Below are 26565 nucleotides of genomic sequence, written 5' to 3' on the forward strand. Positions count from 1 at the left end.
TGAAATAATGAATGTGCTTTGTGACCCATAAGGCATTATGCAAATAGGAGTCATAACTATTATCATTAACAGCAGTAGTAATAACATTGGGGAAGAGTAAAGCTAGGAGATCTTTGAGTGTCTAGTTTGTAGTGTCACTGTCTCCCCCCTCAGCAGACCCTTGTTGTTGGGTACAATCGAGTCAATTCTGACTCATAGCAACCCCACGTGACAGAGTAGAACTACCCCATAGGGTTTTCTAAGCTATAATCTTTATGGGAACAGATTGCCAGGCCTTTCTCCTGTGGAGCCACTGGGTGGTGGATTTGAACTGCCAATCTTTCACTTAGCAGCGGAGCATTTAACTGTTGTGCCACCAGAGCTTCTATAGACAACTACCTTTTTAGTTATCTGTGCTAATTTTGGCCTTGAGGAGGTCACATGTTGTAGGGTACATGGACACACATGGCTCTGGATAATTGAGGAGACAAGCTGGAATCCCAAATACGCATCCTAAGCTGGCCTAATTTGACTCCCAGGGAGGATGGCTTCTGGAGTAGTAACCTTGGAGGGTCTAATGTAATGTTCAGCGTCCCTGTGGATTAAGAGAGCTGTGTGCCCATGCCCGTGCCTCAGATGAACACGATGCAGCTGACCCTGACGGGGCTGAGGTGCCCCACATTCTGTGCTGGGTATTTGGTGAAAAGTATCCTTACCATCTTGTAGAAGCATTCAAACTAAGATGCTCCTATGTTTGAGCCCCAAAAGGGGCAGTGAGCTTTCCTGTCCAGACGCCCCTTGCCCTCTGTACAAGTGGCCCAAGAGTCCCTGCACAAGTTGGATGTGCAGGTGCAGGCCCCAGCACCCGTGTCTGCAAAGCATGGCCTGCCAGCAGTAATGGGAGCTCAGTCTTCTGCATAGCGTTTGGTGTATTTGAAAAACCGCTGAGCCAAAAGAACCATTCCCCAAACATTTGAACGGGTAAAATCTCGACTTCCCAGAATGTGTATATTCTCTGCTAAACACAAAAATAGTCTTTGTTAATGATGACAGTGCCTGTTATCAGTGGAGCTGTGTGTGCCTGGCTGAGAAAGGCCTCCAAGTTCAGGCCTTCCCTGGCGAGATAGAGAACCAAGTGGGCTATCGGGCCCTCTGGAACCACCTCCACTCAGCCGCTATTCCTTGTTCTGCTTGAAGTTGACGCTGGACTGTCTGAATTGCAGTCCTAGCTCCTAGAATCCAGGCATCGTTTTGTAGTAGCATTGGTGGAGACAGAAGGTTTTAAATGTCTTCCATTTGGACAGCACCCAGCCAAGATGACAAAGGCTTGAAGCATAAACCACCTGGCCAGAGTCGTCCTCCAATTTAGCAGCCATCTCGCCCCTGTAAACTGTTCCTTTATAATTCTGGTCATTAGATTTCATTGCCCCTTTGAGGAAGCTAATGATGAATAAGATGTGGGTCTGACCTCTGAGAGTCTAGTGGGAGAAGACAAACATGTACACAGCCAGCTAAGACATAAGCCAGACTGAGCAAAGTGCTGTTTATAAAAAAAGAACGGGATCCGGAAAAGTAGGCAGAAGGGATTGATTTGACTTACAGACTTCAAGAAGGGGCTTCAAGAGGACTCAGCATTTGCATCAAGGTCCTGAAAGAGCCTTAAGAAAGGGACTGGAAAAAAAAAAAAAAAACCCGTTGCCATCAAGTTGATTCTGACTGATGGCAACCCCATGGGTTACAGAATAGAACGGTGCTCCATACACTTTCCTTAGCTGTAATTATTGGGAAGCAGCTTGCCAGGCCTTTTTCCTGCAGCACCACTGGGTGGGTTCAAACCACCAACCTTTAGGTTAGTAGCCAAAGTCCAGTCCCAGCTTTCCCCTGGAGGGGCTGTAAAGTGGTATCTTTCCCAAGCATTTATCAAGAACCAGTCTTTGGGTTTGTTTCCCCCAGATGACAAGAATTTCCTGAAGCTGCAGAATGACGGCAGGAGAGAGGGCCAGTACGCGCGGCTCGTCAGCCCGCCTGTCCACCTGCCCCGAAGCCCCGTGTGCATGGAGTTCCAGTATCAAGCCACAGGCAGCCAGGGGGTGACGCTGCAGGTGGTGCGGGAAGCCAGGCAGGAGAGCAAGCTCCTGTGGGTCATCCGCGAGGACCAGGGCAGCGAGTGGAAGCACGGCCGGCTCATCTTGCCCAGCTACGACATGGAGTATCAGGTGGGGTGGCGAAGGGAGTCGGAGAGGAGATCATTGTGATCTGTGTTTCAATATTTCAAAGGGCTGTGCCCATTCATCATTAGGGAACGTGGTTAAGCCCTGCTGTTTTCATTGTGTTTCTCCCGTTGTCATGGCAACTAAATGACACTCTTATTTGTTATTCAGAATGTGCCTATCTCTACACCCAGACTTGGTTCTTTGTTCCTCCTATTGCCTTTTATATTGCTGAAATCTTCTCCAACAAATGTTTCTTCTCTCCATTTTATTTTAGATTGCTATCAGGTAGGCTGACAAAGGCACACAGAAGCCAGGGAAATAAACACAAACAAACCCTCCACACACAAGGGAAGAGGCCTGTTGAGTCTCCTTAGAATTTGAGAAGGAAATGGGAACAAGCTCCCAGACCTGTCCCAGGGACTGTGAACACAAGTCAGGGGGGAGGAATGCTGTTTGCACTCTGTGACCAGCAGACCCAAGAGATTCCCTGACAAGCCACTTCTCTCTGCACGGCTCCGAGAGTTGCTTCTATTATCTCTGTCCCACAGAGCAAGAGACTGAGGCACAGACGGGTGTACGCAGCTGTGGTAGGAGTAGACACGCTGTAGAAGAGGTGACTGAGAACCAGCCAAAGCATTAACCTGCTCCTCCCCAGAAGAGAAGCAGCAACAGATGGCTGGTGAGGCGGCCAACTGCTCGCTCAGCTTGCCAGAGGACATGCGCTAGTTTTGCAGAGAGAACCTAGGGAGGGAAGGGATGAGGGGTGATTTGAGACCACAGAGCAGAGGGACTCCCGTGTGGAGCCTGCGGTCACTGTCTCTTGAGGTCATAGGGTGTCCTGAGATCCTTCCCACCCCCACCATTGCCATTGAGGCGATTCCTATTCATAGTGACCCTATAGAACAGAATACTGCCCCCATAGAATTTCCAATGCGGTAATCTTTACAGGAGCAGATCTGCAGGTCTTTTCCCCCTCAGAGTGGCTGGTGGGTTCCAACAGCTGACTTTTCGGTTAGGAGCCAAGCACTTAACCACTGCACCCCGGGGGCTCCTTCATGCACTGGGTTGTAAGTACCTGTTTGCATTTTAGTCTCACCCACTAATGGTGAGCTTCTGCAGGCAGAGGGTCTTGACTTATTGCATTCTATAACTGTCCTTATGCCTGGCACCTAGTAGGTGCTTAGTAAACTATTAGCGAAAGAACAAATCCTTTCCCTCCTTGTGGTAATCATGGAGCCGTAATAATGGAGCCATAATAATGGAGCCATAAGGCAATGTCACCCCCAAGGGGATCCAAACCTGTGTGCTGTATTTCTCAGATTACCCCCACCTGCTCATGTCTTCTGAGTTTTCAAATGCCAGGATTGGTCATTTGAAAGGTTTATGAGAAAGGAACCTCAAAATTAGCTAGGGAAATTTCAACTGTCCCTTAAACACACCCCGATTGTGGTCATTTTAATCAATACATTCTAGTTACTGGACAATAATATCCATCATCTTGTTGGTTTGGTTTTTTTTGTTTGTTTGTTTTTTATTCCCTGAAATATGCATTTCATTTGAACTAAATCTTTTTAAATTAAGATTTCAAATGCTGTAGCCATGTGGTCAACAGATGTGTACCAGGTGCAGGCATATGCACACTCATTTATGTACTCCTACACCTACACACACACACACATTTACGTACTCTTACACCTACACACACACACATATTTACATACCCACACACATACACTTTAAACTACAGTTAACAGAAAATTAGAAATCTTTGCACTGTTTGGGCCAGGAAGCTCGGTTAACATTGACTCTTGTTCTTCTGGCTTCTAGATTGTGTTTGAGGGAGTGATAGGGAAAGGCCGTTCAGGAGAGATCGCCATTGATGATATTCGGATAAGCACTGATGTCCCGCTGGAGAACTGCATGGGTGCGTGAATATCCATCTCTTCATGGCTTGTACAAATTAGACACCAAGGGCTGGGATATACAAGAGAAGGCTGCATGCCATTTCAAACACGGGGTTTAGCCAGCGGGGAGGGCATCTGCACTCCATGCAGGAGCCAAGGTGTGGGTGTGGTTGCATCTTAGGCTGACTTCAGGATGGGAGGATGGAGATGAGGTGAAGGCTTATATCCCTGGCCCCAGTCAGAAATAGACAGGCACTAAGTTTATGGAGATCCAGGGTGCCAAGACCCCATCAACAAACTCCAGCTTTTAGCAAAGAAAATGCTAGAGGACGAGAGCAACTGCCAGTCAGAATTACATGCTGGGAAGGTTTGATGGATTTAATGGAAGCCTTCACTGGGGTCTAAAAATAGTGCATATGTTATGTAAGAGTGATAACACAATTACCTGAGTAGTTCTTTTACATGAATGAATTGCCTCCCCCTGAGGAATGGGTCACTCCAAGGGAACACAGACCATCTCCCACCAGAGCCACGGACGTCCCCAAAAGCGAGAGGGCAATCCTGAGAAAGACTGGGACCCACTTTCAGTCAGCAGAGTGACTTTAATAACTCACCAAGTGCTTTTCTTGGCACAAGGTCCTGGGCGTGTGTGCGCCTGGTGATGTCAGAAGCACCTGGGACCGCCCCAGTCCCTCCGGGCACCTCTCAGGCCTTGGGCATCTAAAAGTAAACCAGGCTCTGAGAAAGTAATCAGTGCTAAGTGACTGATTACAGTGCTTCGGGGACCCATTACTCTATGAAGGACTTTCTGTTTGAGATTGTCTCTCCACCCACCCTGCCCAGTGATGATGATGATGAAGCGTTAGCCAGTCTGGAACACGTGCAGGACACAGGCAAATTCGGATGGTATTATGAAAACACCTAAGCTACCTACTTCATATCCTGTGTTCACCCATGGTTTCTTCCCCTTATCTAACTCAAATTTTTTTGTTTCTTTTTTTCTAGAACCGATCTCTGCTTTTGCAGGTGAGAATTTTCAAGGTAAAAAAAATTTTTTGCATGTCTTTTCCTTTCCCCCATGTGATGTGAATTTGATGGAGGGAATAAACGTCCAAATCTGGCAACTCTTGCAATAGAAACTAGACTCCATACCTTCCCAACACTAGATGGCGCCAACAACACCTCTAGATCCAGGGAAGGAGGGATTGAGATCCTCCCTGTCCCTTGTTTAATTAAAGTTTAGAAACCTATAATAGAGACAAATAGGTTACAGATAAACCTTTCAGCCTTGCATTGTCCAGCGGGGAGCAATGAGGCTGAAAATGCATGAGTGGTGAGAAAGGAGAAGCTGTGGGAAGACAGAACAACAAAAAAAAAAAAAAGCAGTAAATTCAAAGTGAAATGAGGTGGCAATGATTTATTTTAGCCTGGAGAGGGTTTCTTTCCAGTTCCAGGGTTCCAAGGCAGCAGTTGCAATTAACCCTCAGTGAGGTGCAGTGACTGGTAGTTGTGTGAGGGAAGAAAGTTAGGGAAAAGTCACAAGGAATGATTATCCTGAGCAAAAGTTGCAGAATTCAGGAGCTGGTGTCTGGTAAAGGGAACATTCGATGACTGGAGTTAGAGCCCTTTAAACACAGGACTGGCCCGAAAAAACAGAAAAAGGGCATTTTCTCCTTTATAAAGTAGAGCACAAAGAGAAGAATTTGGGATGCTTGCTTTTCTAGGGGGAAAAAAAAAAAAAGGCCTCCAACCTTGGGTGATGGTAAATATCTGTGCTGTTAAATGCATGGGTTTTACATTTGCCCTCTTTGCAGAACAACTGATTGGCACAGCTGAAGTTTCCACCCAGGTTCTGAATGCTAGCGTTATCAGAAGCCACTCTAAATGCATCACATCCCTGCATTTGGCCTGAGTGTAAAACCATAGTCAGAGACACTCACCCTCACCCAGTGACAGGGAGTTTTTATAACCCATTTTATCCAGGAAATTGTGAGGGATTGTACTGCCTGGGTTTAACCCCACAGGTGACAGCTTTTCAGAGATAAGGGAAGTCATTTTTATATCTGACGTCTAGACTTGTTATCTTGACCCTCATTAATCTGTCCAGCTCGTGGCTAGAGAGAGATGAATTCCTGCTTTGCCACCTAGCTGTGCTCTCTGACTTCGAATTATCTCGCCTAATTCGCTACCCATCACGCACAGCTCTAAGATAGTAGATGAGCAAGGAGGCAACAGGGTGGAAGAGAGTGATAGACCTAAACAGAATATATTTTCTTTCTCTCTTACCTGTCCATGCTTCCTTGAGCCCCATCCCCACTGCCCATTCTGCATTTTAAAGTATTAAGAGTCTTCATATATACATGTTGGTACTCTTTGTGTGTGAGATCTATGTGAATGCAAATCCAAAGTATTGGAGGGAAAGCCAAGAGCAAAACCGAACAGCTTGGATTACAATTGAATTCAAGTTCTAACCTTCGGAACCCAAGGTAACACTCGTGTTGGTGAAGTAAAACCTGCTTATGGTTTTTCATGTGATTCTTATTATGTTGTTGAGACTCAAAACTCCCAGGAAAGGCTGGTTAAAGTCTTGCCAATGACTACCATAGACACTGTTTTTTTGTGAGCTTGCGTGTCCTGGCCCAAGACTGACAAGTGTGGTGGCTAAGTGTTTCGCTTCTGTAAGAGAATAAACAAACCAGGGCACATGGGCTCTCCTTGAAGCGGTGTTTACCATGAGATTTCAGTCAGGTCATGTTCTCTTTTCTGAAATATATAAATAATACATAACAGTATCAGAACAGCAGTGCTCATTTAGCCAAAATAAACAGAGGGCTTAGTGTCTTGAAGGTAAGAATTTCCAGTGCACCTACGATGGGCTGGCTAGGGGGTTGAGCAAAGGCAGTTCAGGTTGTTGCATAGATTGGTCTGTGGCTGTCATCTTGGAAGATTAGTATCTTTGGAAGGAGGGAACCCAGTGTGGGGGAGCAGAGACTTGACCAAGGAACACAGGGTCAAGACCAGAGTTGAAATTGAGAGTGACAGTTGTGATCACATTGACATTTCAAGATGGTGGCCATCCAGATGAATCCACGGGTGGGAGTTCTCTTCTTGTTGCCTGGCATGGAGCCCATTTGACCTCAGCACTCAACTCCTTGTCTTAATTCAAGTAAAGTTGTCCATTTGGGAGAGGAAGGAGGATCAGGTGCTTCATCTAACCAAGTGACCGGTGGCATAAGTTTCCTCTTCTGGTCAGGACAGTAGGGCCCCCTGTTGACCAAGGCACCAGTGCTTTGGTATCTAAGCACTGTTTGCACTGAAAGGCAGAAACAAGGAATAGTCAGGTTTGGGCAGACAAGATATGACGAAACCATCTTAACAACAGACATTTACAATGATAGTGTGTTTTTTTAATTTGTTTTTCTTTTCCATTATAAATTAACCAAGAGACAGAAGTAATCTCATTCCTTGGGAGAGACCAATGTGTACTAGGTAAATCTCTAAAGAAATGCAATAAAAGTGGCCTTTGGACCTGGGCTTATTAGGTATCCTTATCTTTTAGATTTTGAAGTATCTTTCATTTTCTGCCTCTTTCTCATTTCTTGCCTTAAAACATTTACTTTTTATTCAAATCACTTTGTGTTTTCTGCTTAGTGGGAATACTTTGATTGTAGACCATGATGAGTCAGTACGAAGAGAAACAAGGCGTGGAGGACAAGAGAACTGTGTAGGGAAGAGAGAAGAAGACAGGATGAATAAACTGTGTTGTCATGTGATTTTTAAAAAGACCTTTGTAGCTGCTGTTATGAGTCACATTTTAAACAATGTAGCCTGGATGTACATGTTTTTTTTTCTTTTCTTTTTTTTAAGCCATCACGTATCTTTTCCTGGGATTTGAGCTTCTAACAAATGAAAAACTGTGTAAAGTGGGGGAGGGTGGAGAACTGAAAAGTGGTATAATTAAGGTGAAGGATTATTTCCTCTTAACTAATACTTTCTTTTTTCAATAAAAGAAAAAAGAATAATAAAGAAGCCAGTAAAAATATATGAAGCCCATATTCAGAGTTCTGTAGTTGTTGACCCGGTGGTTATTTTCAGCAGCTCACAGTGGAAGCAAGTGTTTGTTGGTGTTAGAGCCTGTGGGCTTTGAACAAAGCATACACAGAGAGACTGGGCCTGGTACCCTACCTGTTAGAGCCCCATGGAAGCCCAGGCATGGGTGCACATGTTGAAGGTAGTGGTTAGAGTGGAGGATTCAGAACTGCTGTGTCTACCAGTTACAGATGCTAAAAGGAACATTGACATACCTCCTTTATCACTGTGAATGTGGGTTTATGGCTTAGGCCATTTCTGAGGGCCGTGGGGTCCATCTCTTGGCGTTCATTAAGTACCTCTCTGCTGAACTTCACAATTCTCATCAGATAAAGCAGGAAGAGTCCCTGGTGGCACAGTTAAGCACTTGACTACTAGCCAAAAGATTGGCTGTTCGAACCTACCCAGAGGAACCTTGGAAGACAGGCCTGGCAATCTGCTTCTGAAAGGTCACAACATCTGCACACAAGGGGTCACTGTAAATCAGAATCGACTCAACGGCAACTAACAGCAGCAACAAAGCAGGAGAAAGTGGACATCAAAGGCTGTCTCGTGGCTGCAGTGGGAGTGGAGGGGAGCAGTCTTAAGACAGAGCCATTTTTGGGTACTGGTAGGACTGGCTAGATTTTAGCTGTTTTAGGTTTTGTTGTAAGTTCTGTTTGTTTTAGTCCCAACTGGCCAATCCCTGACATCTCTGACCCCATCTCCCCTTTTCCATCCCCACTCTCATTCCCTATTGGCTGCCCCCCGAGGCTTTGTCCATCAGGACACGGACCTGGGGTTGGCCTCAGTGTCCCTTTCTCCCACGGCTCTCTCTACTAGAAACACTTCAGAGACACGGTGAGGGTTAAATAGGGTTCTTGCACGTAATCCACTGATGAAAGGCAGAGAAGTGTTCTTAAACCCTGCCGGGGGTCCAGATAGGCAGCTGTGGTGTGTGAATCCCCCTCCTCGGGGCCCCCCACCCACCACATGTCTCCAGCTGCCAGATTATGACTAGGTGTTGCTGAGCGAGGAAGCATGGAGATCAGATGTATGTAAACTGGGTACTGCTTGGCTGCCATCACTTGCCTGGGGGGGGCACCAAGGCGTTCTTTGTGAGTTTGCTGCCTCCTGTCACAGTGGCCTGACTTATCCCCTCTCCGAAAGTTTACCATTAATCTAAACAACTGCCAAGATCAGTTTGTCTAAGGCAAGAAGGAAATTTTTTTCACCAACTTGTTCCCTCTGCAAAAGCACAAAGGCAAGCCTTCGTTTAAAGAAAGTAGCACAAGCGCAGGGGACGATCGTGGTTCAGTGGTAGAATACTTGCCTTCTGTGCAGGAGATTGGGTTTGATTTCTGGCCAATACGCCTCTTTCACGGCCACCACCCATCTGTCAGTGGAGGCTTGCATGTTGCTGTGATGCTAGACAGGTTTCAGTGGACCTTCCAGACTAAGGCAGACTAGGAAGAAAGGCCTGATAACCTACTTCCAAAAATTAGCCAGCGAAAACCCTGTGGATCAAAATGGTTTGACCCACAACCAATGATGGGGATGGCATAGGACTGGGCAGCATTTCATTCTGTCATGCATGGGGTCACCATGAGTCAGGGGCTGACTCGACAGCAGCTGACAACGACAGCAGCATACGCACCAACAAAATGATGACAAGCATCCGAGACCTCAGCCAGTCGCAGATCTGAATGTGGTAGGCATGGCAGTTTAGATGGAGAATGTTAAAACGCTAACCTAGTGGAAAACCTTCTGGTGCACCCCCCAGACGCTGCTCATCAGGCAATGGGAAAAAGTCATCTCTCAGCGATACGTTGCACGTTTACGTTCTCTTTCCAAACAGATCAGTGGCCGTGACTACATTCTTCTACTATCTTCTGTAAACTTTCCTGGAGGAGCTACCTTTTTTTTTTTTTTAAATCTCACAAATTAAATAAACCTTTTATCTGAAATGCCCCTTCACCAGCCACTTCATTTCAACCTGTACAGAAAGGACTTCGTAGACAGGCCAGGCCTAAAACATGTCTTATTTGCAAATGAGGTTTTTTTTTTTCCCCTCCTTCTCAAAAAAAAAAAAAAAAATTTTTTTTTTTTTCCCTGAGAGAGAAGATTTGCCATTGCCATCTTTTAAAACATTGCCTTTGGAAACCTGTGTGACTGCTCCAGGTCCAGATGATACCTCGTAAACTTAGCCGTAGGAGATGCTTTGCCTTTTCAGTGACTCAGTGAGACCTGTCTTGACTGAGACACAGCAATCCTCAGGTTCAGGCAGCAGCAGGAGGCAGAAAGAGGAGGCTGCTTCCTGTTCCATCCCTACTTGGTTAGACTGGGGGGTCCATAAACTTTTCCTGTAAAGGGCCAGATAGTAAATATTTTGGACTTTGTTGGGCATAGTCTTTGTTGCAACTGCTCAACTCTGCCATTGTCATGTGAAACCAGCCAGAAACAATACCTAACCAAATGAGCATGACTGTGTTCCAATAAAAACCCGTTTCTGTGGAGTCGATTCCGACTCACAGTGACCCTAGAGGACAGAGTAAAACTGCCCCAAAGGGTTCCCAAGGAGCTGCTGGTGGATTTCAACTGCTGACCTTTTGGTCAGCAGCTGAGCTCTTAACCACTGGACCACCAGGCCTCCTCTAATAAAACTTTATTTACAAAAACATGCAGCGGGCTGGTTTAGCCTACAGGCCATAGTTAGCTGACTCCTGGATTAGAGCATAGGCTGAGCATTCTGTCCAGCCGGCTGTAGTCCTGGCTGTACCACCTACCATCAGCGTCAATGTGCATCAGGGGCTCTGGACCACTAGTTGAATTTCACTGTGTGCTTCTCTGCGCACCTCCTCAATTTTCCTCTAGACGACACCATGAGAAAACCTCTTATCCTCTCACATCCTCAGGTCCGACATCTGAAAATGAGGAGGATAATAGTAGGTACTTCATAGATTGTCATGAGGAGTAAACAGGATGATTCTGTGTAGCGCATGGCCCAACGCCTCGCACACAGGAAATGTCTGCTCACTGTAGCTATTGTTATGGCTACATTTCCCCATTGCTGATTAATTCAGTAACCTTATTTTCACAAGAGAAATGGAGGGAACACTCATACTATGTAATTTTTTCCTTATTATCTCCCATGTGTGGCTTCTCAGGATTTATTGGTTCTCAAAATTCAAATCTTTGCATTCGCATTGCCCCTTTCTCCAGAGGACTCAGACCTTTACAGGTGGAAGCCTGCTCAACCTTGCAAGTACACTTGGAGCTATTGACTATTTAAATATCTGTTTCTCATTATCTCACACAATGAAAAAACTTGGTAGAGAAATAGATAGGGGGTGGAAATTAATGAAAAATAGTTCAGGAGTTGAAAGTATTTTCCAATTAAAAAAAAAAAAGTAAGCTGAAGAAGCTGGAACAATCCAAGGGCAAGTTCAGGTCATCTCTTCACAAGCTCTGGGTGAGGCTGAAGGCTCACACATGCTCTTTCATCCATTTGGAGGCACCTGGTCCGGGCTCCTTTTTTGTAAAGCAATGTATCAGCCACCCCATATGGCTGAGGAGGCAAGTGAGGCTAAAATATAGCCACTTACCAACCAGGGCCCCTGGTGCAGGTAGCATCTGCCCAAAGGGGACACCCCTTTCCATTTTCACATAGAAGCATGATATGAACTAGCAGAGTAGTGTCTAGCACTCATTGTGTCTAGTAGTGTCTAGTCTCATTGTTCTGTGAAGTGCCAGTGGGTCACCAACGTTTACCAGCGAGTCTGAAAGTTGGTCTAAAATATATTCCTCTGTCTATCCATCTGTTCATCCATTCATCCATTGTCTTAGTTATCTAGTGCTGCTATAACAAAAATACCACAAGTGGATGGCTTCAACAGAGAGAAATTTATTCTCTCATACTCCAGTAAGCTACAAGTCCAAATTCAGGGTGCCAGCTCCAAGGGAAGGCTTTCTTTCTCTGTTGCCTCTGGAGGAAGGTTCTTGTCATCAATCTTCTCCTGAACTAGGAGCTTCTCCACACAGGAACTCTGGGTCCAAAGGACACACTCTGCTCCCAGTGTTGCTTTCCTGGTGGTATGAGGTTCCCATGTCTTTCTGCTCACTTCTATCTTTTATATCTCAAAAGAGATTGCCTTAAGACACTATCTAATCTTGTAGATCTCATCAATGTAACTGCCACTAATCCATCTCATTACATTATAGTGATAGGATTTACAACGCATAGGGAAATCAGATGACAAAATGGTAGACAGTCATAATACTGGGAATCATGTCCTAGCCAAGTTGACAAATATTTTTGGTCGACACAGTTTCAATCCATGACATCCGTCTATCCATCCATCCGTCTGGCATTCACTGGATTACTACTATTATCTGGGAAGGTGCTTTGCTTCGAATGAGATTTAGCCCCTGCTGAGTTGTCACGTCCTCTTCTCTGGCACAGCCTCATTAGCGTACAACCCTTGAAGGCTGCCACAGCACCGGACTCCAAACTGGCACAATCCACCTGCCCTTGGGAACTGACTCTCATTAGCCAGAGAATGTTCAAGGAAACTTCTGGCCCCTGACTGCAGGTCACCAAAAAGTTGTTTGTGGGGGATGAGAGAAAGGTTGTTAGGTGTATCCTCTCTTTTCTAACCCCCTTAACATTAAAAACACAAACTCACATAGTATGTTTTTTTTTTTTTTCATTTCTCCAAACAAATGTCCAGTGAAAATGTTTAAGGAGCCAATATAATGTCCTTTAAATGGCTTTTATCACAAAAATTTTCTACATGTTGATCATTTCAAGTGAGAGGAATTGGTAGGGAAGGAGATTTAGTTGTCCAAAGTAGAAGTGGAGCTTGTCTTCGAAAGAACAGCAGAATTCTGAGGTGATGGGTCAGTATCTCTGATTCCGGATCTATAATCCACATTTTATGGTTTAACCTTCCTCCAGTGGGTTCCCTAGATTCTTCCCACTGGACCCCAATTTTGTTTCTGTCATAAGAAACACTTTTAACAGTAGCATTAAAGCCTCAACCTTCCCCAGCCCCAGCACTTTGAGTCCTGGATGGTGTATTTAATGTTGAAAACCAGCATTTTGGCTGAAGGAAAGCAAACCTTTGAACTGAGAATTTGTTGTGATGGAAGGAACATGGGCAGTTGTGACTTTTCTGTTTGACAAAATTTGTGCTTCTACCTTTGTGGTCTGGTCAGGTGTTTCAGACAAGGAGTTACTCCCTGTGGATTTACCACCTTCCTTTTCTCTGACGGATGAGCTGAAGCCTCATTAGAGGATGGCCCTCACTGTGGTGCCAAATTGCAATCAGAGACAAACCAGAGGACGCCTTTGGGCAGAGGAGGGATGGTTCTGAGGAACTTTGGGCCCATCCCAGCACACTTGGTTGTTTCCCGGGGATTCTTGCAAGCCTGCATGAAAACCCAACAGCAGGATGGTTGCCAGGCAGCAGATACTCTTGGTGACCTGAATAATGAGTTGACAACAGTTCACTGTGACTCGCAAGCTGGCCATTTCAAGGAGCCATTTTCAACGCCTTGTTTTCTCTGTTTCTATGCATAATTTCCAATATGGCAAAAAAAAAAAAAGTGAGAGAAAAGAGAGTCCTTTCTCAACACAATAATGAAATTATTAAAAATCATAGAAAGCCCTCAGAAAATTGGGGAACAAAGAAAAAGAGAATAGGCAGTATCATGGGAGAATACAGGGATAACAAAAGGGGCTTTTTTGAGGTCCTAGAATTCTGAGAGCCTTTCCACCTCAGGGTCTATGGATGTTGCTGGGGTGGGGGGTGGGGGTGGTAGTACTGAGCAGCATGTCCTCCTTGAAGCCCTTCCAGTATTGTGGGATCTCTCGTGGCCCAAGAGACACTGATGAGTCCTTCACCTTAGCAGAGGGAGAGCCCTAGAACTGGAGAAACCGGTGTCCAGGAGCTGGGAAGGTGGGCAGGCTCCAAATGAGGTTCCAAGGAAAATGTTCTTATTTTGTCCCACCTCTGAGAAGACATTATAAAGCCTGACCTACAGCTACTTCCCAAATCAAAGAGAGGAGTTCTGGTGTTCCGGGAACCATAGGAGTTGGATAGTACTAACTCAGAAATAGTTTTAGCTTCAGTTCAGTCTTTTCTTCCCCAAGCCCTTATGAGAGGCTCCGATGTGCACGCACATCTTAGGTGGAAACCCAGAGGAGAGTGAGTTTCTCTGCACGAGGAGCTCCGAGTCTCACAGGGGAGAAACAAAAACATGAGTGAGCCCAGCCTGCCTCTCAGCCAGACACACCCACAGGGTAGGACCAACAGTACATGAAGACACCTCCTGTCCAGGGCTCCCCTCCAGGAGCATCCCGTGGGTAGAGAAGACATCTTTCTGGCCATCACCACTTGATACAAGCAGCTAGGGAGGCATTTTTCATGGGTTAAGCATACACCATTTTTCAGAAGTAAAGATCACGTCTGGTTTTGGCAAGCTCAAAACTCCTCAGCCCATTCTGATCCAGATTCTCATCTGATGTAAATCTTTGGGAGAATCAAGTTGTAGCACTGTTTTGCATCGAGTGGGACTCTAGCCAGTCTTTCCCCAGAGTTACCCTGGGCTTAAATCTACTACATCATCTCCATGGCAACCAGAGGCCGGCCAGTGAATATGGTTGCCTTCTAAATCCTCTCCTAGCTTCTCTTCCCGGCTCAGTCTTTTCCGTGATTAAAAATCATCTCTCTCTTTGCTCTCACTCACTCACTCTCGCTCTCACATACCTGCTATCATTTTGTGCCCACATTTTTTGTTGCAACTTCCCTTCCAATCTGCTCTTTAAATCCCCTGTCCAATTAAAAAATGAAGATACATTAGTCACTGCTTGACAGCGGAAATTGACCTGTTTAGACGAGACCAGGCTGATTTCGGTGGGCACGGAAGGCTTGGCAAGCCAAAGTGGAATGTACCTTCAAGTCTAGCCAGCCTAATTAATACATTGTTTGAGAATGCTGGCCAGCCAGACCAAATACAGTATTTCCACTCGTTTGGAGGATCTACCCTGCCGAATCTCAGAAGTTATTTCAGCACCATTTACCTGTGCGTATGTGTGTGCGAGTGAGTATTATTACACTTTTTTTTTTTATTATGTATTATAAAGTCATTGTGGTTTAACAGAAAGAAAAGGATTTTGTAATCATACAGTTGAATCCCCTACTCTGGCACTTCCTAGCTGTATGACCATTGTTAATTTAACCTCTCTAGTCCTCTGTGCCCTCATTTGTAAAATGGGTATGACAGTACCTACCTCAGGAGGTCGTGAATAGGAAATAATATCGTTTAAAAGTTCTTGGCACGTACTGGATGCTCAGTACCACCTTAGTCCCCTGTCCTCTCCCCAGCCCACTCCAAAGCATGTGTGTGTTTCTTCTTTTTCTTTTTCTAATTAATTTTTTTTTGATTAGTCTGCATGCTCTCAGCCTAGCAACACTCTTCTGTGTCTCTCCACCAGGGGGCACCCTTCTACCAGGGACCGAGCCCACAGTGGACACGGTGCCCGTGCAGCCCATCCCAGCCTACTGGTATTACGTAATAGCCGCCGGGGGCGCCGTGCTGGTGCTGGTCTCCGTCACGCTGGCCCTCGTGCTCCACTACCACCGGTTCCGCTATGCGGCCAAGAAGACTGATCACTCCATCACCTACAAAACCTCCCACTACACCAACGGGGCCCCTCTGGCAGTGGAGCCCACCCTAACCATTAAGCTAGAGCAAGACCGAGGCTCCCACTGCTGAGGGCCGAAGCAAGGACAGCACCCAAAACAAACAAGAAAGACTGCAAACACGTTGCCTCGATTTTGCACTTTTTTCTCCTCGCCTAGTCTCTGTGTGAACTCTAGGACATCTCTCTCCCAGGTCCCCAAACCCTGTGCGTTTTTATCCATCCCAACCATTCTCCTTGGCTTCTTTATTTTTCTTCTTCTTCCTTTGTTGATTCCAAACCAACAACACCCAACTCTAATGCTGCATCTTGGATTATTTTGAGAAGAGATACCACCCTAAGCACTTCACAACTCAAGGCTCAGCTGGTTTTGTTCCAGAGACTGGTCCCTTGTTTTTCCCCTTGCCTTATCCCATACTTCCTCTCGGTGGGCAGTCTGCCAGGAGACTTGATGGGAAGCCTGGACCTGTGTGTCTGTACATAGTATACATTTGCGTGTGTGAGTAGCTCTGTGTGTGGGTGTGTGAGGGAGTATGTGGTTCACTGTGTGTGGGGGTATGTGAGAGTGTTCAGTGAAGGCCCCCTTTAACTCTTGTGTTACTTCTCCTAGGGTACATTTTACAAGAAAATAATATACTGTACTAGTTTTGTTTACTTGGAGAAGAGATTGAAGCTTTTTGTTGCCTTATCTAGCTCTGGCTGGGTTTCTGTTGGCCATCATTATCATCTCCAGGTACCTAAAAAATAGAGGTCACACGGAATGAAATGTGGCCCTTCCCATCCCTTTCCCCACCCCCAGCCCACCTGACCCAAGACGAAGGTTCCCCCAATGGACTCAGACATGACCCCTTGTCATGTCTCCTGGTGTCTTTGAAGTAACAGGAGAACAGCCATTGGTGCAGACGGAACCATCTCACTTCCAGCCCTGAAGCAAATCTGTCTCATGTTGCCTTATAAAAGAAAATCTCATAATGAATGTTTAGCTTTTATTGGTTAAGTCCAATCTTGGAATAAGTCATAGAAAATAAGAAATCTGAGAGTGATGTAGAAAAAGCAGTAGTCTGTTTACATCGAGAGCAGAAGGAGAGGAGGGCGAAGGAAGGACTGAAATGTCTTTTGAAAGTCTCCTCACCCTGGGGGTTCACTGGGCCCGACGTGGGATGGGGTTGAATACGAAGGTTAAATACCGTATTCTTTGCTTTGTATTGATCATTGTAATAGCATTTGTAAAATATGGGGAAAAAGGGATCATTTGCTTTCCTTTCACGGTGTTCATGTGTGCCTGAATCTGTAGCCACTCAAATATAAAGCTGTCTACCTGATTTACTTAAGTATTATGAGAGAATAGAAAGTAAGCCTTTTTTAAATGTGCCAGTGTGCGACCCCTTAAAGCATTAGTGGCATCTGGTAAATACACCCTAGCAGGCTGGCCTGGCGTGTCCAGGTGTTGCTGCATTGTAAGAGAGAAGGTATAATGAAGATAAATCCATTGCTGTCCGTTTGTCCTCTCTAAGCAACGCAACGCAGAGAAAGGGATATTAGAGAGAAATTGCCTAATGATACTGTATAAAGGATAGATTAAATAAGTCAGTTTCATTGGTAGAAAATGTGTGTTTTAACAAGACTCTCAGTGTACCTTGGCTCAGCCTTGGGGGTGTTTATTTCTCATCTTTCTGCCAGGTCCTCACTGGGGAAGTGTAAGATTTCTCTCTAAAGATGGTTGCCTGGGCTGAACGCCTGCAGGTAACCTCTGAAAACAAAATACTAGTGATTTTTTTTCCTTCTTCTTGGGAGAGAGAGACTTTTCGCACTCTTTCAGCATATCCAGTTATGTCCCTCCAGCACACACACTCACTTTCACATCTGGTTTGTTTTATCCTCCCGAAAGAACGGTGCTCTCCCACTCTCACTCTGTTTCAAAGAGCTACTCTCGCTCAATCACAGCAGCCCTTCCAAAAAAAGATGAAAGGCTAGAGGGCAGGAGACACCTCGAGACTTCTAGAAGTGGCCCACCCCAGCATTAATTGGAGAGAGAGGATGGGCAGGGGAGGATTCCATGTGGCGACTTCTGTGCCAGGTCCCTAAGGGTTTTGTATCTAAGGTGTGCTAATGTCCACAACCAGTTGTGTGTTTGGGGCCAGGCATCACCTGGAAATGATTGGCATCCCTGTAGACACCCCTGGAGGCTGGAAATAACACTTGGAAAATCCAGCCAGTGTAGCAACTGGCTGAGTTACCACATACCCTTGAGGATTTCCCTTCTTTAAAAGGAGATGACAACAACTTCTGTGAACTTGCTGCATCTTTATCTGATGCCCCATGTGGGGAAAACACATCATCTTTATGTATAGGCCATAGTTGACAGTACAGGACTGCTCAAATCTTACGTGAATGCCAGGCTACGTTTCAGCTGGGATTGTCACTTTCTCTCTCTCCTCTCCTCTCTCCTCCTTCCTCCCTCTCCCCTTCTTTTCCCCCTCCCTCTCCTTCCTTTCTCTCCTTCCTGCTCTCTGCCCAGCAACTCCATAGTATTAGCCAGGTGCTATGCTAAAAGGGCAGTTCTGTAGAAATGTCATGCCTTGCAGCTTTGAAAAGCAAAATAATGTATTTCATGGAGAGAGGGAAGGGTCACTGTCTTTTAAGAGAAATATCTGGACAGGTGAATGCATGCATGCATGTGTTAAAGAATTGCTTCTCAGAAGACAAAGATGTGATAGCAACTATTAAAATATAAATGAATGAATGAACGAATCCAAGGCCTCGCTCTAGTAAAGCTTCTTGCCTTAGTAGAGGTTTCACGTCAACACCTCCAGGAGGGGACCCCTTGTCTCTGAGGTAACATTCCCTTCCTTGATATTATATTAGGAATTGTTATCACCTAATTAGTGGCAGAGGCAGAAAAAGGGGGAAAAATCATAACATTGCCAGTGATAAACCATGATGCTGAAAATAAAGTGAAATTATCGTTTCCCTTGTCCCACATTTTTGGGATTAAAGCCAGAATTGAATAGGAAATCCAGTAATATGTCTGAGGTTGATACCCCATCTTTAAAAAGACTCTCTTTAAAATGAACTAGCAGGCAAACAAACACCTAAATAATAAAAAAATTACCAAAGAACAACAACGAAACAAGAAAATGTCAAGATTTTTACTTCCTGTTCCTACCCCCTCCCCCTGTAACTGTGACACCCCTTGCATTGCTCAGTTGCCTGTGTGTCAAAATAACTTGTGGACGTTGGAAACTATTTGAAAATGTATTGTGTGGAATGTAATAAAATGATGATATTTTTATACAAACATCTGGGTTTTTTTTTTTTTTTTCCACTTTGCCTGTGAGAACAAAGTTGAAATGTAGGCTTTGAACCAACTGATGTTTCCAAAGTTGTCACATCACCTTCTGAGCTACAGGGCATTTCTGTGGGAGGTAGGTGGGTTTTCTCCTTGAGGCCGAATGCCAGCTTTTCCTTCTTTTATTTTTATTACTGCTTGTTAGGAGTTTATCCAATTTGTGCAGCTGAGCCAACTTTTACGATTGGTGTGGGATTTTGCAAAAGTTGCTAAGTGCTAAATTGCTAAATGTGATTCCACAAAATTTCTCTTGATGGCAAATCTCTGGAGATGGGACTGTACTTTCAAAGGCCCCAGCGGGAGTGGGACCAGCTAAGCTGAATCATGTACTCAGTTCTACGGAGAGAGAGAGCTTCCTTTGGAGAAGAAACAGCAACATCGTAACCCTCACCTACCAAATTATTGCTTCCATGGGGACGCTGGTTTCCAATTTATGAGCACTTTCTCAGACAAAACGGGAACTTGTAGCCATCTTCAGGACTCAGATATCCTAGATTTCATTTTTTATCAAGTAATGAAGATAATCACATGATTTCCGTGAACCTGGAACAATCAGGGAGAAATGTCTATAAAAGCAACACTATAAAAACTCTGAGGAAAGGGATTAGGGAAACTTACACAAAAAGCCAGAGCTTGTTTGACAAGCTTTTTTTTTTGGTCCTTCTCTTTGGATAGTTTAGTGATCTAGTTATATAAAATGTTTTTACCAGAAGGAGATTAGAAAAAGACAACTTCCCAGCTGCTCAAGGTTTCTAGGTGGTGGTCAACAAGAGGTCATGGAAGGATTTTCCAAATACCCCCACCCATTAGGAACATTCCATCAACCCAAGAGCCTTCCTAGAGGCTCTGGGCACTATCCCTGAACGTCCTGAGGAAAAGGACATGTCCAGAAGACCCTATTTCTGCCAGAATCCGGCTTTTCTTCCTATCAAGCTAGATCCTGGGAGGAGCATTCATAAAACCTGTCCAAGTGATGCTCAAAGGAGATGGGCTTCTGGTTTCAGATCTTGCAGAAAGCCCCATCAGTACGATGGTTCAGTATAAATGTCACTATCTGTCCTCTGTAGAATTTAGTAGAATGTCCATGACTAGAGCATTGTTGGTTCATATAATGATAACCATTTTGTCTAGACAACGTTGGGCTTTCCTTAATGCCATTTGTTCCCATTATTAAAGGATGAAACGAAAGCATCTCAAAAGTAGTTATTTCAAGCAAAGACCCAGGCTGTCAACACTTTCCTGAATTGACCTGGGACCAAATTCGCCAAGCCTTTGGTAGTCCCTGGGTGGTGCTAATGACTAATATGCTCAGCTGCTAACCAAAAGGTTGAAGGTTTGAGTCCATCTGGAGGCACCTTGGAAGAAAGGCCTGATGATCTACTTTCAAAAAATCAGCCATTGAAAACCCTGTAGAACACAGTTCTTCTCTGACATACATGGGGTCTCTATGAGTTGGAATCAACTCAACAGCAACTGGCATTGGCATGCTCTGTTAGCATTACTTTTTATTGGAGCCACATTTGGGAATTTCATCGTTGCTTTTCCCACCTTGGTTTTAGTCCTGTGGCTTATTTTAGGCGTACTCCACTATAGGGTCGCTATGAGCTGGAATCAACTCGACAGCACGGGCTTTTTTTTTTTCTGACTCCTTTTTTTCAGAAGGACAAAGACTGTCAGGACTCCAATCTTAGACACTGAATGCAGCACTGTTACCAGTAATCATTCCTCAGTGTAGTATTTCAGATGTTGCCCGAGCATAAATACTACAGAAACTGTGTTTCCGTGGATCATAAATACCAGGTGTCAAGGCCCAAGTATGGTCTGTTTCTGCTCTTACCAGGTCCTTTCTGATGGTTTGAATGTGCATACTTGCTTCAACCACTGCCCTCCTAGCCAGGATAACAGAAGCTCAGCCAGCCCGATGTGGCCCCGTGTTTGTTTTCCTCACTCACCCTACAGTTGTTTTGCAAAAGCCTTGTGGCCTTTCTGTAATCTGTGATGAAAAAGAAGTTCTTCAAGTTCTGATTTGGCTGCGTTGTGGGCCACACATCAGAGCCAAACTGCAGACCTGTAGGTGCGGGCTTGTTTTTTCTCTTTAATTGTGCAGCTCACTGGGGCTCTCACAGCTGTAATTTGCCTTTCATCCACTTCAGTGATGGCCCAAAGAAAACACAAAACAAATCCAACCAGAGAAGAAGGAGGGGAGACAGGAGCACCAGCTGATGGTCTTAGAATAAGCAGGGGAGAGAATCACCTTGTATAAATAAATTAAAATGTAGGAATCATGTAAGATTTAATTAAGCCTTACATAGATCAGGTGCACTGGGATATGTATAGAGGTTAGATACAATCAGAAATCCACACTTAGAAGCTTCAGCCAGAGTACCTATGCATTCACCGACTACTTGGAGGAGGTTCGTTTGGCCCCACATCTAAGCACTGAAGATATATAAGATTTGGGAACTCGCCAAAGAACAAAAGCCCATTTACCATGGCATGGAACAATGGAGAATCTAAGAGTTTCAGAGCAACCAGCAGAAGCTACTCTTACCCCAAGCCCAGTGGGCAGGAGATTCAGCAACATTCTCCTCTCTTCTAGGCCAAGTCATTGTTCTTGGGCTGACCTCTGAGATCCAAAAACACTGAAATAAAATTCCAGAGGCATTGGACCAAGAAACAGGAAAGGTCATTGGAAGGATCAGCAACAGAGATGCTGAAGGCAAGACTGGGTGTTGGTGGAGGAACATCTTTTCTTAGTGGCTTATTTCAATGGTGGCTATTTGTATGTGTGTGTGTGTGTGTGTATGCTTTAGGTAAGCGTTTACAGCACAAAATTAGTCTTATTCAAAACTTTATACACAAATTGCTTTGTGACATTGGTTGCAATCCCCACATTGTGTCTCCGTAGTGATTGTAGATACTGAAAGAGGTCGTTGTGAGAAATTTTAGGATAGTAGCTGGCTGGGCTTTTTATTTTTTTGGAACTCACAAGTTATACATGACTACATCCTCAAAAAGTACAACCAATACAAAAAAAGCAGAAGTTCACCTTACTCTTGACCAATTCCACTCTCTTCACTGGAAATAACCAAGAAAGGTGATCCAGAATATATATTTCCTGACCTTTTTTTTTTTCACTTTACAAACATATATGTCCATGTAGAATTATGTGGTTTGATTTGGCTGGAGTTTGGATTGCTTTTTGGGGTTTTTTTGTTTGTTTTTTTTTTTTGCATACATGATATCATAGTGTTCGTTCATTTTGTTGGATGACTTGCTTTTTACTTGACAATTCTTGACAATAACTTTAGTACATACAGACAGATTTATCCCATCCTTTTTAGCTGTTGCAAAGCATTCCATATTGTATTGATGTACCATAGTTTTTTCACTTCTCCCCTATTGATGGGCATTCAGGTTGTGTCTACTTTTTTTACCGTTGTAAACAATACTGTAGTGAACATCCTTGAATTTGCCTTATTGTGTATATGTTTCTCTAGGACCAAATTTCTAGGTCAGATAATGCATTTGTTTTTGTTTTTAATAGCTGATTCAAATGGCAGAGTTTTACTTTTTTAAAAAGAATCTAGCCCCATTTGGGAGGGTAACAGAGACTAGGGGACGTCCAGGATTATATCCCCTGCAACATTTGCACAAATGACAATCTCTGCTACTATTTCTCTTTCTCTGAAATGGATGTAGTGTTTGCAAGTTTTAGCTGAAGGGAATTTTAATCTCAAGGATGGTTTCTCCAGAACTTTTTTTTTTTTTTAACCATTGCCAGTTTGTGGAGAAAAAAGCCGTGGCTCTACACGGCAGCTCACCAGAGCTGTGGCACAGTAGTTAATTCTATCCTTGGGGTCAGCCGGCAGAGCCCTGTTCTCCATGATTAATGAGTTCCACTTGGTTTCTTCAAAGAGTGACTGTGCTGGGCCTCGCTGTTATTTATTTATGTTTTCTACTAAAAAATTCATGTAAAAAACATCCTTTAAGGTCAGTGCACAGTCTTGTGCTGCAAACTAAAATATTCCAGCAGCCACAGGTAGGCCCACACGCCAAGAGAAAGCTTCAAATCCTTGAGGCCTTGTGAGCCAGGCCCCCCACCCACCCCCCGCCCCGCACTGGCCCTGAAAGGAGCAGACCTTCCAGGTGAAAGGAGGCATCCAGCTTTCTTCAGAGGAGCTTCAGGTTCTTGTCCCCCGAGGAAAGGTGCCAGGAGGCAAGGTTGTTTTCTAGTGAGATGTTTATATATGTAGGCAAAGCTACTAGCCCCAAACGGCTTCTGCAAGGAGTGATGGGTAGAGGAGAAGCCAAGGGACCTGTTAATCAGAAACACCATTCCTTCCAACAGCACTGCCCTGATTTCTATCGTGCATTAAGACAAAAGGGTCATGATAATGTGACTTTGACTCTGAGCATGATGAATAGTGGCCATGGCCACATATGTGCTTTGCGGGCTTTCTCTGACCAGCCAGAAATCTAAGACTGCTTCCTCATGGGCAGGGGGCATGGGTATATAACTCTGGATGGCTCTGGAAAGAACAGCATGAGTGTGAGGTCTGGGTGGACTAAAACATTTCAACAAGCACATGCTCACCTTGTTTTGTCTTCTTTGTGTAATTGTGCAAAATTGAACCCTTGTAATATCATTAAGATTCCCAAAAGCAAAAGCTCTGATCCAATACTGGAATGATATTGTACCATGTCTTGCCTTTCAACAATAGCAGTTTCTTTCTCAGGCGGCAGGACTTCTTAACAAAATGCCTGGACTCAAGTTCTCTGCAACTTGTTAGAGAGCAGCCAGCTCCAGTAGTGATGGAAGTGCAGAGAAAGCTTTGAGCAGGAGCTGGCCTTGACCAAAGTCCTATTCTCAGCCGCCTGCTGCCTAGTGAGGCTTCATTTTAGCACAGTCTATTAAAGACTCTTTTTGTGCTTTTGTGTTTCCTTACTACCTCCAAGGGGCTAGAAGAAGGGGTATAAGGACAGTGAAGGCTGGTGGGGGCTTGTGCATTGTTTCCAAGGGCAGTCCTGACAGCTGTTACTGAAGGTGGGAAGATAGTCATTAGGACCTGGACGGGGCTGCCATGGGTATGTCAAAGAGCACCAGAGGTGCCTCATTAGCCCCAGCCACCTGTAGACCCAAAACGTGCACTCAGTAATAATGGTGTTCATGTGAAGCCATGGATCCACAACATCATCATCACCTTCTGGCTCTGCAACTCCTGATAGGGCCACCATCCCACCCCTCTTTCCCTAAGGAAGACATGATCTGCACCCATCTGCCTTTGTGCCAGATGCTGTTCATCTTCAACCTCTAACCTCCTCTTTCCATACCTTCCACCTTTCCTGGTGGTCTGTTTTCTTCTCCACTGGCACTCAGCACTTTGTGTGCCCTCCCAAAGCCCTATTTCAGAAAGCTATGGGTCAGATTTCATCACACAAAGGTCTAGGCAGGTTTCACTGGCTACTTCTTCCAAGTACTTGGCGTTCTTATAGGAGACCAAACCTTAAGTTTAAGCCTCAGTCCTCAGTCACCAGTAAGCTACTGAAAGAAATCATCTCTTGAATGAATAGAGAGAGGTACCTTTTTGGCACCTCCAAAGCCATTCATTCTTGTGTTCCAAAGAAGCACCAGCTTTTAAGTTTAGCCGATTCTCCTGGTGCGATACAAGTGAGTTCTCTTGGTGAGATACAAAGAGCATTTTTCAAGGACCTTCAAAAATATGAGGGACAACCTTTAAGAAGACATGATTTCTCACATTGGAAGTGGATCCAGTTTTGTTTCTTTGACTCCCTCCTCTTAACTTGACCCAGATTTTGCCAAACCACGCCACCTAAGTGACATTTCTATTATGCATACCTCTTTTTGATATTTGGGACTGGAGGACAGAAGAAATGCCAAAGCCCACTTGAAATGTAAAGAAATAAAACTATTTTCCTACCATCTCAAGAACAAATAACGCAGAGGGAAAGGGAAAAAAATACCAAAAAAAGGAAACTTTATCCTGATGTTTTCTGTGTTTTTCCCATATGCATACCCTAGTATGGAAAAAAAACAAAAACAAGTCAACAAATAAAAGTATAAAGAGCCTTTTTTTTTTTTTTTGTCGGCCTATGTACCTACAGAGATGGAAAATATCTCTGATTTTTCAAACACCTAAGATTTAAAAAAAAAAGATTCCAGAATTTTCCACCATCAGTGCTGCTGGGTTTTCCAGTCTGCACAACTGCGAAACCTGTCTTTATAGCTAAACATTTCTCTGGCTGCATTTTTCTTATTTTCATGCCGTTGTTGGGGCTCAGTGGAGCCATTCCAGCCTCAGCTGCTCATCTGCCTCCACACTTGAAAATATTATTAGGTCATTTCACAGCCTTCTTGTTTGCAGTCAGTATTTCCAATCCTTTTTAGTCTTTCCTCCTAGTTATTCAACTAAAAATAATAGAAAAGTATGACTAAATTCAAGATCAAACTCTTCCAGTAATCTCAAACCAAGCCCCCTTCTCTCTTCCAGCTTGAAACCATTTGAAAAACTCCAAAAGTATTTTTTCATGACCTTACATAGATTTGGCTGTGGCCCAAGAGATAAAAACCCATGATAAAGTATCCTCTGGTAGTGTTCCTAAACTCAAGCCAAACCCAGCAAGGGATAAATGGCTCTCAAGTAGCCCGACTTTTTAAAGGAGGAGATTTGGCAAAGTTTAGATCAACATCTGAACTTTTGGCTTCTTACTGCAACTGGGGATGAACAAACTGAATTAAGAAAATTGAGTGCGTGTGTTGGGGGGCGGGGGAGCTTCATCTATTACTATATGTTAAACTGAATTAAACACTTTGAAGAGCCAAGAAATATATCCTTAGTCCTTCATTATTTCTCACTTATTTGGGTCTCAGTGTTATACTTCCTGCTGGGATCAAAGCAAAATGGTTGAGAGAATTTTTTGAAGGCTACTCCCATCTGAAAACCCATCTGAACAATCCAGTAATTTAGCTGGCTCAGGGGGGTTGGGAGGAGCCCTGGTGGCAAAGTGGTTAAGTGCTTGGCTGCTAACCAAAAGGTCAGCGGTTCAGATCCACCAGCCACCCCATGGTAGAAAGATGTAGAGGTCTGCTTCCTTAAAAATAACAGCCTTGGAAACCCAGTGGGGCAGTTTGGTTTTGTTTGTTTGTTTTTATCTCTTCTGGTTTAGGGGGTTCAGGAACTTGGAATCAAATTCAGCAAAGGCTCTAAGTGGCCAAGAACTTCTCTCAAATAAATCACAGGCCTGCCTGAACAAGGTGTCGAAAATCTGTGGTTTACTCTCAGTTCTACTGTTGATTTCTTCAATAACTTACTGCATTTTTTTTTT

The 26565-nt window shown here is 44.4% G+C and overlaps 1 protein-coding gene across 4 annotated transcripts in view; it reads left to right on the forward strand.

Moving 5' to 3' along the window:
- The window catches only part of NRP2 (neuropilin 2), a 129993-nt gene that overhangs the window by 90404 nt on the left and 13024 nt on the right, over positions 1-26565 (forward strand). Inside the window, exons 13-16 of one of the 4 annotated variants that reach the window (XM_049888927.1) lie at positions 1933-2195; positions 4020-4116; positions 5102-5137; positions 15663-22498. In XM_049888927.1, the coding sequence (XP_049744884.1) occupies positions 1933-2195; positions 4020-4116; positions 5102-5137; positions 15663-15943 (677 nt within the window). In that variant the 3' untranslated portion in view covers positions 15944-22498. Of the gene's footprint in view, positions 1-1932; positions 2196-4019; positions 4117-5101; positions 5138-15662; positions 22499-26565 lie in introns of those variants that run through there. The other 3 variants (XM_049888928.1, XM_049888925.1, XM_049888926.1) reach the window with 3 other exon arrangements.

This window comes from Elephas maximus, chromosome 6, assembly GCF_024166365.1.
Source record: "Elephas maximus indicus isolate mEleMax1 chromosome 6, mEleMax1 primary haplotype, whole genome shotgun sequence".
In the NCBI taxonomy this organism is placed as follows: Eukaryota; Metazoa; Chordata; class Mammalia; order Proboscidea; family Elephantidae; genus Elephas; species Elephas maximus.